The 13,256-nt window shown below is 34.9% G+C and overlaps 1 protein-coding gene and 1 non-coding gene across 2 annotated transcripts; both read right to left on the reverse strand.

Moving 5' to 3' along the window:
• Positions 1-8,156: 8,156 nt before the first annotated feature.
• Positions 8,157-10,720, reverse strand: LOC104242701 (large ribosomal subunit protein uL5z). Its single transcript, XM_009797773.2, has 5 exons — positions 10,610-10,720; positions 10,025-10,132; positions 9,877-9,919; positions 8,731-8,926; positions 8,157-8,556 (listed from the first exon to the last, which is right to left on the reverse strand). The coding sequence occupies exons 1-5, from the start codon at positions 10,610-10,612 to the stop codon at positions 8,361-8,363; spliced, it is 546 nt and encodes a 181-aa protein (XP_009796075.1). The 5' UTR covers positions 10,613-10,720; the 3' UTR covers positions 8,157-8,360.
• Positions 10,721-12,040: 1,320 nt separating this feature from the next.
• On the reverse strand, positions 12,041-12,146 carry LOC138876592 (U6 spliceosomal RNA). The gene has a single exon (XR_011401938.1). It is a non-coding gene; the product is annotated as a U6 spliceosomal RNA (small nuclear RNA).
• Positions 12,147-13,256: the final 1,110 nt, after the last annotated feature.

Here is a 13,256-nt window from a genome sequence, read left to right on the forward strand (position 1 = left end):
TAAGAGTTTAATTCCTAAATTACAATAGGTTGTAATCTAAAGTTTGCTCGGTTAGTGAAGTTGAAATCTTACGAGTGTAGGTCGTAGTTTTTAATCCCGTGAGCTGGGAGTTTTTCCACGTAAAATATTGATGTCATTTACTTATCGTTGTGTGTGTGTGTGTTCTGTGGGAACTGATAGAGAACCAGGTTCTCTATACAATTTGGTGGACTCTTAGTTTTCATCAATAAAGTTGCAACTTGCAACGTACATACAGTGCCATTCACTTTGATCTCTGTAATTTACTCTCTTAGTCTCATTTTAACTGTCGCTTTAGCTCAAAAAAATTATTCCAACATAATTTTCACCTTAAGAATTCAAGACTAATTTGTTAATTATTTTCAACTACACCCTTAATACTAAAGAAGTTATAGTACTTTCTAATACTGTTCAATTCTAAAAATAATGTTTAATAAAGATAATTTAATAAACTATACCTTGTATTTATTATTTTCTTAATGGCCGTGAAAAGACCTAAAACAACAGTTAAAATAGGACGAGAAGAGTATTTGTTTATGGATAGTCCTAATGAAACTTGGCCCTTGGGGATAAGAAACTGAACACCATAAGTTAAGGGGTATAAAAAATATTAAGAAGTAAGCACGCGAAAAAGTTAAGGGGTTCAACATATTATATATATACATAAAATAAATTTTTAATTACACAATATTATTTTTCGGCGATGGGTGTAAATTGATATCCCTTAGTCTAAGGTAGCTCTGCTTGGTAGTTTGGAAGTAAGAAAGATCTCGAGAAATTAGGGGGGTTCGAATTTTAGATAAAATCCAAAAAAAGAAGGAAAAAAAGAAAAGGAGCGTAGAGTCAATTGATGCATGTGCTAATAAAAGATAACAAGTACCTTAAAAAATTAATCAAGATGCGCGAAAACTAATCATACACTAACGTAAGGATAAATAGATGGAGACTAAAACTTCTTACTTCTACCTTAATGGTTGATATTTTCATTCAACTATAAGTGATAATAGTATACTAAATTAAATTGGAAAAAAAAATAAGAACATTAATAACTAAAAAATAACTAACATGTTCATTTCTTCAATCATCACTGATCCCCCCTCCCCCCCCCCCAACCCCATAAGAAAAAGATAAAAACCACCAAAAGATCAACAATTTACAAATATTTTATGCTAATTTTAGTTTCGTCACCGGATAAAGGACAATCAGGTGTATTATCCGATAGTGTCGCCCTAAAATCTCCTTTGTATCGTTCCAATTTTATCGGACTTTTATGAAAGAACTCGGTGGAGTCTTCTAATTGGATGCGAAAAAATGAATCTTTTTGTAGCACATCTTCCATTACCAAAAGAGTAGTTTTTTTCGCTATAGCTAGCTAGTGCTGAAATCTTGTTCTTGCTTTGCTAGATATTAATTCTTAAGTTTCTAATATTGATGAGTTTAGGGTTTAATTTATCAAGTTAGCCACTTTAAATTGATGAGTTTAAGTTTCGTACATTGATAGTCTAGAAAAAATTTAGATTGCCAAAGGAGTCAACTACTCACAATATAGTATTATTGATTTGAAATTTGGGATTGAAAGCAGAAAAATATTTAAGTGCACTATGCGCTGAGTTTAATTTCTTCATTTCTTTTATTTATTATATTACTGAGAAAACGATTTTAATTAAAACCATAATAATCATAAAGTGAAATAGTAATTCATGGAAAGAGAAGCAGTGAAGATCAATCCATATTATTAAATCGCGCTTTCTGAAAGGCCAAAAACAACAACAAAAAAAAATAATTTAAGTTCTAAGTATTAACGATATAAAAAAATTATTTATGTAATTAGATCAATTAAAAGATAAATAATAACCTAGAATAAATAACAAGCAATCTACTACAGTAATTTAAATTACATGGTATAAATATTTTATTACAACTTAAACCCTAAACGATATTATGTTTCAAACAATGTTATGAAAAGTAGCTCCTCCACTTACAATGAAAAAAAAAATTCATAGTTTACTTTCTTCATGGTAAATACTTTTCACATGTGAGAGAAATGGTTCTATTTTTAATTATGGTTCTTTTTAGGGGTGTACATGGACCAAACCAATTATATCGGTTTGGATTGGTTCGGTTTTGTCGGATTTTTCGGGTTTTTTTTCTACATGAATATTATTTCAATCTTATTTTATTAAAATTATAGATAAAGCTTTGATAAGTGAATATATGTTTAGTAAATATGGAAAAAATTGACAAACATATGATCTATTAAAATATTCTAATGGGAGAATTTTTTTAGTAATATATGATAGTTATTTTCTTAGTCGTGTTAATTTATGCTTTCAAGGTTAATACATGAGAGGATCCCAAATATTTCTACATTTTCTAAAGAAAAATCACTATATAGTCTTAAAAATATAAATAAAATTTATATATTTATATGTCGGTTTGGTTCGGGTTTTTTTACTCAATACCAAACCAAGTTAAACCAAATCTAGTCGGGTTTTTTAATCAATTTGGTTTGGTTTTTTGATTTGATGCGATTTTCCGGTTCGGTTTGAACACCCCTAGTTCTTTTCACATGGGAAATAATTGAAGAATTTTCTTTTGATTTTCCAGGTACTAGTAGAGAATAGTAGTTCAGATTCTCTACTGATACATAGATAGTATTGCCATTTGTGAGAATAATTATTGTTGGAGAGGTAAGAACTCATAAAACACCACCTTATTGGGTAAATACTTATTCACACTTTAGTTCTACACCAATATAAAGTAAAATTACATATGAGTTCATGTTCAATTCAGGGGCGGCTCAATAAATTTGGTGGCCTAAAGTCAAACTTTAATGTGAGGCCCTTTTAAAAAAAATTATATATATTTTTAATTGAAGTAGATTTTTCTAGCTTTTTGAGAATAAAATTACTTAAAAAAAATTTAACAAACCATTTAATCTCTCATCTGTAGTATGATCTTAAGTAATAGAACATAATTCAAGAAGTTGATACCTTTGTATTAAAAGAATTTTTTGATGTTTCAATATACTTGTTACAATGATGAAAACCTGAGAAAAAAATAGAGTTTAAAAGTGTATTACATATTTTCTAATGATTAATGTAATCTTTTTTTTATATAAAATATTTTACTTTTCTACTTTGAAATACTTAATATTTTCTTAAAAAGATTTGAGGTCTCACGAGAAGAGTTGTGGTGGGATGGATAGCATATCTCCCTCTTTAATCGGAAGCATTCAGTTTCAGTATTTGGAACGAAAAAAATCCCTTATAAGGAACAGTTCCCACTTTAATAGATTTTACATGATACGAATTTTAATTAATCAATGTCCCAAATTGTGATGACACAAAAGATCATCACTTGTGTTAAAATAAAATTCTGCATTTCGAGGCTTTAAAAATCTCTTTTAGCATCACCTCGATTTGCGTGCACAGTCAGGGCGCGTAGCCGGAAAGCCTATATGTGAAAATCTGTGAGAAATGATAAATTTTGACTATAAAATGAATTAATTTGATTTCGGTCAACGTTTTAGGTAAACGAACCCGGACCCGTGATTTGAGTATCCCGGAGGGTCCATAGGAAAATATGGGACTTAGGCGTATGCCCGGAATCGAATTCCGAGGTCCTAAGCCCGAGAAATGAATTTTGAAAGGAAATTGTTTTCTGAAATTGTTTAAAGGATTTGGAAATGAATTTTGATTAGAACATGTTGGTATCGGGCCCGTATTTTGGTTTCGGCGCCCGATACAGGTCTTATTTGTGATTTAAGAAAATCCTGTGAAGTTTGGAAAGAAACGGAATCCGTTTGATGTGATTCGGACCTTAAATACAAAACTTGATGTTTTAAGACGTTTTTAAATAATTCATTGATTTTGGGGTTTAATTCGATGTTAATGATGTTATTATGGCGATTTGATCGCACAGATAAGTTCATATGGTATTTTTGTGTTAGTACGTATGTTTGGTTTTGAGCCCCGAGGGCTCGAGTGTGTTTCGGAAGGTTTTTGGAACTCAACAAGTTGTATGTTTTTCAGTTCTGGTGTGCTGAGATTTTCTTCTTCGCGTTCGCGGGAGGACCCTCGCGAACGCGATGAGCTATTCATGCTGAAGGAAAATTCCTTCCATGCAAATGCGAGACCCAAGTCGTGAACGCGAAGCATTTGGGGGTCTTCCCTTAGCGAACGCGGACCTGGTATCGCGAACGCGAAGGCTTATAGCCTGGGCAGGGGGAGGGGTACTATAACCTACGCGAACGCGACCACCTGGACGCGAACGCGAAGGCTCTGGGAGCTGAAGCTCCACGAACGTGAGCTGTTTATCGCGAATGCGAAGGTCACTTAAGCTGGCTTCATCGCGAACGTGATAGGCTTATTGCGAACGCAATGAAGGCCTATCCAGTGATTTTAAAACAGAACCAAAAACGGGATTTAGACAAAATTTCATAACTTCTTCTCTTCAACTCCAAATTGGGCGATTTTTGGAAGGGGATTTCACCACCAATTCATAGGTATGTAATCTTAGACTCATTTTCTTCAATTTCCATTAACACTCTTTAGATTTCTAGGCTTAAGTCATGTTCTTAAGGGTCCAAAATTAGTGATTTGGGTAGAGTTATGGCTTTTTATATATTTGTAATTTAGACCTCTTTTTGGGGTCAAATTTTGGAACTAATTATATATTCGAGCTCGTGGGTGAACGGATGATCGGGTTTTGGTTCGAACCTCGTGTGTTTGACCAAGCGAGCCCGGGGTCAATTTTTGACTTTTTGGGAAGAATGATTAGAAAGCTATAATTAAGCATTGGAATTGGATTGTTTAGCATATATTGATGTTATGAAGTCTATTATGTCTAGATATAATTGAGTTGGAGCCGAATTCGAAAGGAAAGGCGGTGTTTGAGGCTTGAGTTGGCCGTGGAAGTTCGAGGTAAGTGTTTGGTCTAACCTTAGCTTGAGATATTAGGAGTTTTGTCTATTTGCTACGTGTTAATTGTGGAGTACGACGTATAGGCATGGTGACGAGCATCTATACGTTGGTGTCAAGCATGCCCGTGAGTCTTGTGTTATAGATGGCTATGACTCCGTTGTGGTTTATTGTGCCTCTCATGTTATTTTGATATTATTGATCCCTTGTCGTGATATTGTTGAGATATTATTGTTCCCTTGCCGGAATATTGTTGAGATATTATTGTTTCATATCTCTTATATTGCTGTTATTTATTATGCATTTTTATGGTACTAATATATCGGCTCATGTTGCTTCTTCTTTTTTTGAGTCGAGGGTCTCCTGGAAACAGCCTCTCTACCTTTCGGGGTATGGGTAAGGTCTGCGTATATATTACCCTCCCCAGACCCCACTTGTAGGATTATACTGGGTCGTTGTTGTTGTTGTTGTTGTGCTGGGATATTGTTGGGATATTATTGTTCCCTTGTCGGGATATTGTTGAAATATTATTGTTCCCTTGCCGGGATGTTTGTTTGATATTATTGTTCCCTTGTCGGACTCCTCGTGATTATTGTTGGCTTGTAACTGGGAGGGGGTAATACGCCTACCACAAGATATAATGAAATGGGAGCGGGTGGTACGTCTACCACAAGATATAATAAAATGGGAGCGGGTGGTACGCCTACCACAAGATACGATGAAATGGGAACGGGTGGTACGCCTACCATAAGATATGATAAAATGGAAGCGGGAGGTATGCCTACCACGAGACATAGTGAAATATGAGCGGGTGGTACGCCTACCACAAGATAAGTAGAATAGGAGTGGGTGGCACGCCTGCCACAAGATACAGGAAATGGGATCGGGTTGCACGCCTGCAACAAGATGTGAAAAGAAAGTGAAATCTGCCTTTGTTTTCCTTATTCTTGTTAGTGATTGGATTTTGATTTCTTTATAATTCTCTTGATATCATGTTTTTACCTGTTATTCCCCGAAGCATGTTTCCCCCTCCCAACTTTACTTGTTTATATCTGTATTTATTTTCCGCTGTATATATTTGAACTGCACAGGTTTATTTGGTAGTCTGGTCCTAGCCTCGTCACTACTTCGCCGAGGTTAGGCTAGACACTTACCAGCACATGGGGTCAGTTGTGCTGATGTTACACTCTGCACTATGTGTAGATCCCGGAGCAGCTTTTGGATAGTAGTTGGAGGCTACCTTCAGTCCACGCGGAGATCCAAGATAGACCTGCAGGCGTCCGCAGGCCCTGGTGTCTCCCTCTATCCCTATTTCCTGTTTCATTTTTCCCTTTATTCAGAAATAGTGTACTGTTATTTCTTCAGACTTTGAAATGTAGCAAATCTATGACACTATGACACTAAGTTTTGGGTGGTTCAGGCTTAAGTATTTGTAATAGATTCAGATTTCATATATGTTATTATTGTCTTCCGCTTAAATTTGGATTTTTCCGCTGTTATTACGTTATCGCCTTATATTTGTTAAAAAGAAATAATTGGATAATGAAGTAAGTGGTTAAAGGATTGGCTTGCCTAGCTCACATTAGTAGGCGTCATCACGACTCCCGAGGGTGAGAAATCCGGGTCGTGACACAAATTAAATATCGGACACCAAATAAGAATTTAAAACCAAAAATTAGGGCCCTCAAAATTCTAGAGCCTAAAGACACCGCTTTAGTGCTTTACCTTTGGCCGCCCTTGAGTTCATCTTGATTAATAAATGTGTCTATAGAAAATAAATATCTTGCATTTTGTCGATTTGATATAAACATTAGGAACAAAAAAATTTACAGTATGATTGTCCCAGTCATTTACAGAAAAAGGAAACCAACACTCCACGTAACTTGAATTTTTAATCTATTGGTTGATACTTGATAGTAGAAGTACGATAAAACTTACTTAGACAAGATACTTACACCAAAACAAATTAACTTGTAATAGTTAAGTGGTTTAATAAGTGAGATTATATACTCATTAATCATGTTTAAGTAATAAAAATTTATATGCAAACACTTAACATGCATTTAGTGTAAGTTTTTTCCCCATTACACCAATTTACCATAGAGGTACTCTACCACAAGAGTGATAAATTAAAGTAAAAAAAAATAAAAAAAATATAAGGTAACTATTCACTTTAAAATAGAAAAAGTTTTAACTCCTCGAACCAAGCTCAAATTATTTTTCTTGTTGAATTCTTTATTAACAACCAAAATTATTGGACAACTAATTCCAGCTTGATAAATATGAACTTAAAACTGCGCGATTCTAGCAAAGGATTTTCGTCAGAAGTGGAAAAATAAACTATAGTGGCTGGACTAATTGAGGACTAATTAATGAAAGAAGATAAGAATTGAGGTTATGTCATTAGTGATTGACCTTAAAAAAACTATTTAAGCCTCTTTTATTTTTAATAATAATAATAATTTGACTGATCAGTCAGAGAAACCTTTGCTTGTGTCGATGGAGAGTAAGGATGTCAAAATATTATTGGTTAGTTTTCCTTATTGATTATACCTCAAAAATTTATGTTGTACACCACCACCAAAAGAGAAGAAAGAGTCGAGGATTTTCCTCGTTTTTATACATCAAAAAAAAGATATATACGGGTTCAGCCGAACGCAACTTTCGCTCAAACAATATATTTTTAAAAAAATTAATTAAATATGTACAGCCTTTTGTGAGGTAACCTAATTTTGGCAAAAAAGTAGAGATGGGAAGAAATGAGATAAGAAACTCTTTGGCAAAAAGGAGGGGTAGAGAAGAAAGACGGGGGTAAATGGCAACATAATACATAAAATGGACAATTAAAGCTCTGCTCATAATAACATTAATATAGTTACCTTTTTCAAAACACAAATAGAAATGATCACTCGTGCCAACTTACAATTTGAATAGATGAAAATGACCCTACAAAAATCTCAGGTGTTATTTTTTCACAGATCTCTAATATCATTTTTTACTAATCTCCTTGTCTAAAAAGGAGAACCCGGGATGGAATCTGGGGAAGGTAGTCTGTACGCAGACCTTACCCCTACTTAATGCAGGTAGAGAGGTTGTTTCCAATAGACACTAATCTCCTCGTGTAAAAGATCATATTAGGTAACGCAGTCCAATAAAGACATCGTTCTTACAAATCAGAGCCATAGTCGTGAGAATAATTCTGCTTTGCTTGCAACATTTGAAACTCAACCAATCAAGAAGGATAATAAAATTAAAACCATCTGATAGCAAAAATGTAAACAAAATAAAATATCCTGATATGCCAAATAACAGCAACTCTTCAAAACCTTTGAACTCTAGAAGTATTAAATGTTGGTCTACAAAATGCATAGAAAACATAAACTTGCTGGGGGACAAACTGATCCAACAGTGGATATCAACTTACTGAATGTTTGAGGATTTGTTAAGGATAACACCTTCATATTTGACTTGGAACCACTTCATTGCGTCATCCTTTGTGACCCTGTGCTGAATTCCAACTCGGGCCTTGCACCTCCTACGACGAGCAACACGGTATCCTGGGCGCTCAAGCACGACATAGAAATCCATACCATAGATACCGGTTGAAGGGTCATACCTATATAACAGAAATTAGTTAAGGCACAACCATTTTACAGACATAAATACAGGGCAGTAGATGGGTAACAATCCTATGCTGATAGTCACCTCCAGATTATAAAATTGAAAACTAAGTATGTTGAATGTGAAAATAATCGAAATAGCATGATATAGCTAGATAACATCTGCTTACTTGATTCCAAGATCAATGTGCTCCTGAATGCCAAAACCAAAGCAGCCAGTCTCACTGAAGTTTCTTCTCAACAACTCGTATTCCTTGACTTTCAATCCACTCTCAAGGAGCTGCATAGCTTTGTCTCCTCTGACAGTGACATAGCAAGCAATCTTCTCATTACGCCTAATTCCGAAGGACCGCACAGTATACCTAGCTGTCAAAGAGAGCAATACAACCATCAGAGGGAACTAAACATCGTCAACAAAGAATGAGGGATGATACTAGATCACTTAAAGTCAATAAATAATTTATTTACCTCAATACAAATGTTTCAATGTATAAACACCAATTGTAATGTGTGAACAAGCAGATATCAATTTCTTTATCATTGCATATTCGGAGTTAAACGAATTCTTGCATATCTAGCTCAACAAAAACAAAACTAAAGAAGTATACAACCACTTCTTATCGGTTGGTTCTCACTTAAGGGATTCAAGCACTGCTGCTGCCGTGGTCACCACCACCACCAACTACTACTACTACTACTACAACCCAATCTCAACGAATTCTTGCATATCTAGCTCAACAAAAACAAAACTAAAGAAGTACACAACCATTTCTTATCGGTTGGTGTTCTCACTTAAGGGATTCAAACACTGCTGCTGCCGTGGTCACCACCACCACCACCAACTACTACTACAACCCAATCTCAAACTAGTTGGGGTGGGTTACATGTATAAATGAGCCTGATTTCAGGATGCATATAGGATAGCATAAAAAACGGGTTACTCCTTGTGGCCTAACATTTAATATATCAATCAGCTACACTTCAATTCTACATCAGTTAGGGTTGACTAAATGAATCCTATTTATTTCAGCTCAAATCAGGTCCCACTTCATTCCAATACAATATAATGCATGGAAATTAAGAGATTCCACATTTAAACAGTACTGATTAGAAATTAATTGCACATTTCAACAAAATTGCCATGTCAGTGTTAATCAATTAATTCATCAACTGAGCATATCAAAGGTTAACTCATACATTTGACAGACACGGAACTAGATAAGAACAACTGACTATGCATTTGAGACAAAGGTAGCTAAATATCTGAAAATAGAGAAGAAAAAAAAGTGGAATAAATTGAGGTTCAAGAAACTAACCCTTAGAGAAAACAGGGGATTGGCCGCTGAGTTGCTCCAAGACCTATCAGTAAGGAAAAAGACAATGCCGATTTCAGTTTCACAATACAACAATGAAATCAAGTTCTAAACACAGTATTAAACGCTATCAGGAAGGAAAATGAATGACCTTGGCTGCTCTGGTGAGCCTATCTCCGCTTTCACCAACGGAGATGTTAAGGACTAGCTTCTGAACCTTGATTTCCCTCATTGGGTTGCTCAACTTCTTCTCTGAAGCCTGCTCATCGAATCAACGTATTCACATAAGTAACTTAGATTTTCAAAAATTCGATTCTTCAAAAACACAAATTAATGGGTGCATATTAATCCTTTTCTTAATAACCGAGAAATCCCCTCGGGACAACGGGCCCACTGCTCTACGCTTCTCCACTTAAATACCGGGCATTTTGTTTAACTCACACATCACAAGCTGCGCTCTTACTACTAGACCAAAGCCCTAGGGACGGTGCATTTTAGTCATTTAAATTTGCAGAAAATTGCTTCTTACTTCTTAAACACAAAAAATTAGTAGATCCACTTTTAATTCTACAACTTATATCGAACAACTCATTGATTAACGACAGATTAATAACTTGTAAAAATCATTATGAACAAAGATAAAAAAGTTGTGGTTTAATATGAAAATTACAAGCATTATAATCCACTACTCTATTTTGTGAAAAAAAAAATATTGAGAAAATAGATGGAAACGTACCATTTCGATTCGGTCTGAGGAGCTTTGCTGCAGAAAGAGATGAAGAGAAGCAAAGCGGCGGAGAAGAAGGGTTTTGGCGAGGATTTAAAGCAGATAGCGAAATTCAGATTTGGGCTTATTTTTTTGGTTTGGTTCTATTTAGCCCGTTAAATTTGGGCTTGGGCCGAGGATCTTTTTGAATTTGGGCTCATCTTGCTATATATTACAAAAATAGCTGGCCAGATTTATGTTTTATTTTTTCTAACAGGTATACATAGATTATACATTAATTATATATATATTTTACATCTGACAGCTATTTTTAGTTTAAGATTTTAGATGAGCGGCTATTTGGATTTATGACAAAAGTTACTACTGAAATGTTGGTTTTCCGACAAATGTTAATACTCGTTCCTTCTCATTTTATGTGATTATGTTTAACAGAACATAGAATGTAAAAAATAAAAAAAATACTTTTAACATGTAAGCTAAATATATGCATTATACCAAAATTATCCTTATGAGTCGTGATGAAAGCTTCATGTCTTTTCATATAAATGAGTAGTGGTGAGGGTCCAAGACCCCTCAAAAAAATAGCTCGGTGCACAAGGCATCTTGCGTTCACACAGGATCCGGGGAACGGTCACACTCCAAGGTGTATGATATAGACAATCTAATCTAATGCAAGCATTAGTGTGATGACGGTCCAACAGCTCATGTAATTAAATGAATAAATGGGATGTGCTAGAATTAAATAGTTTCACAAAGGATAAAAGTGATTTTTTTGAGGGGGGATAGACTAAAAGAAAAGTATGCTACATAAATTCGAAAAGAAAAATAATAGTTTAAGAACCATTTGGATAAGCTGATTGTAGATAAGCTTGAAGTACTGAAAAGCATTTTTAAGTACTGAAATTGATTCTTTAATTAAGCATTTACGTGTTTGGATAAAAATACTGAAATTGATAACAAGCAGTTGATGTGTTCGATAAAAAAGTGTTAATAAGCTATTCTTTTGTAAAAAAGACTAATATATCATTAAAACTTTACAAAAGATTATAAATTAAAAAGTTTCTTTATAAAGAAAAGGATGAACAACGAATATGGAATGAAGAGAAAGCTGGGAAATTTGATTTTGGAAAAGTATTTTGTGAATTAGAAAATATTATTATGGTTAAACCAGTAAAAACCTTGGTCAAACTAAAAGTGTTTATAAACTGAAAAGTCATAAGTTGAGGGGTGACCAACTTATGGCTTATGATTGATTTTAGTTTATAAGCACTTTGGATGTTTACCAAACACGTGGATAAATCAAAAAGTGCTTATAAGTCAGTTTAACCAGCTTATAAACTTAGCCAAACACCCTTTAAGTCATCAATGCATTTTGCATAACGAGGACGTCGTGGAAATGCATGTTTTGAATTCAAGTTTTTTTTTCTTTTTCTTTTCATGAAAATTTTAGTTTATTCATTGATTTGTATGTGTCATACTTGCGCAAAAGTCATGTTAATCTTCTCTATAATTTTTCAATCTTTTCAGATATAGCCGAAGGGACTATCTTTTATACTAGTTGAATGGATACTTTATTGAGTGCATGTTACATAGCAATTGTTGCTCTGATGGTAAGCAACCTCCACTTCCAAAGTTTGTGAGTTCGAGTCTCCTAAGAACAACGGGGAAGTTCTTGGAGGGAAGGATGCTGGGTTTCTATTTGAAAACAGCCTCTCTACCCCAGGGTAGGGATAAGGTCTACACACTATCCTCTCAAACCCCCACTAAGTGAGATTAACAGAGCTTCCGCGATGGCAGAAAATGAGGGGTTTCACGCTCCAGGTAACAATCTTCCCCCTAATGGGCGTTACTAGAGATTCGATTTCCCTAGGTTCAAAGGGGGAGACATTAATGGATGGTTGTACAAAGCAGAGCAATTCGTTGATTACAAGAAGATTTCTGAGGATAATAAGGTTCAAACGGCGTGCATTAAAATGGAAGGGAAAACCTTACAATGGCACAAAATGTATATGAAAGCTAGAATGGGAAGATTTCCAGATTGGGATGATTATGTAAGAGTTGTTCATCTTAGATTTAGAGATGTGGAACATGCAGATCCCATGGCAGAACTAGTTGCCTTTAAACAGACGGGAAGTGTTCAAGAATACCTTGATAAGTTTAATGAGCTATTGAATCAGGTGGAGTTGACAGAAGAACATTCCATTAGCATTTTCTTGGCCAATTTGAAGCCTGAGGTAGAGGTGCAAGTACGTATGCTGAGTCCAAGAACACTTGTGAAAGCTTATAGTCAAGCTAGACTAATTGAGTAATCTCTGAAAATACAGCAGGGACAAACTCAATCTTTGGTGAGGAGTTCAAGATTTGTACTCCCAAATCCTAGTAATTTATGGGGTATATTCTCTAAAGATTCAAGTATGGGACAAAATGGTAGAAGCAGTAGAATGGTTAAGCATAATGGTCCTAAGAAGGTAGGCAACAAACCTACAGTTCAAGGATCTAGAAGGTTGTCAGCAACAGAGATGGTTGCGAAAAGGGCTAAGGGTAGATTCCTCAGATACTTTGATGTATTATAGCAACATAGATTGTTTGTTGAACTCAGCAAATGATCCTTTGGGAAAATTGAGGTCGACTACTTTGGACATATCATCATCCAATC

This window comes from Nicotiana sylvestris, chromosome 8, assembly GCF_000393655.2.
Source record: "Nicotiana sylvestris chromosome 8, ASM39365v2, whole genome shotgun sequence".
NCBI lineage: Eukaryota > Viridiplantae > Streptophyta > Magnoliopsida > Solanales > Solanaceae > Nicotiana > Nicotiana sylvestris.

Excerpts from the sequence above, each read along its gene's own strand:
- LOC104242701 (XM_009797773.2), bottom strand. Across the intron at positions 9,920-10,024 it reads GGCTCACCAGAGCAGCCAAG|GTCTTGGAGCAACTCAGCGG; the intron begins GTCATTCATTTT and ends CCTTACTGATAG. Across the intron at positions 8,927-9,876 it reads ATCCCCTGTTTTCTCTAAGG|CTAGGTATACTGTGCGGTCC; the intron begins GTTAGTTTCTTG and ends TCTCTTTGACAG.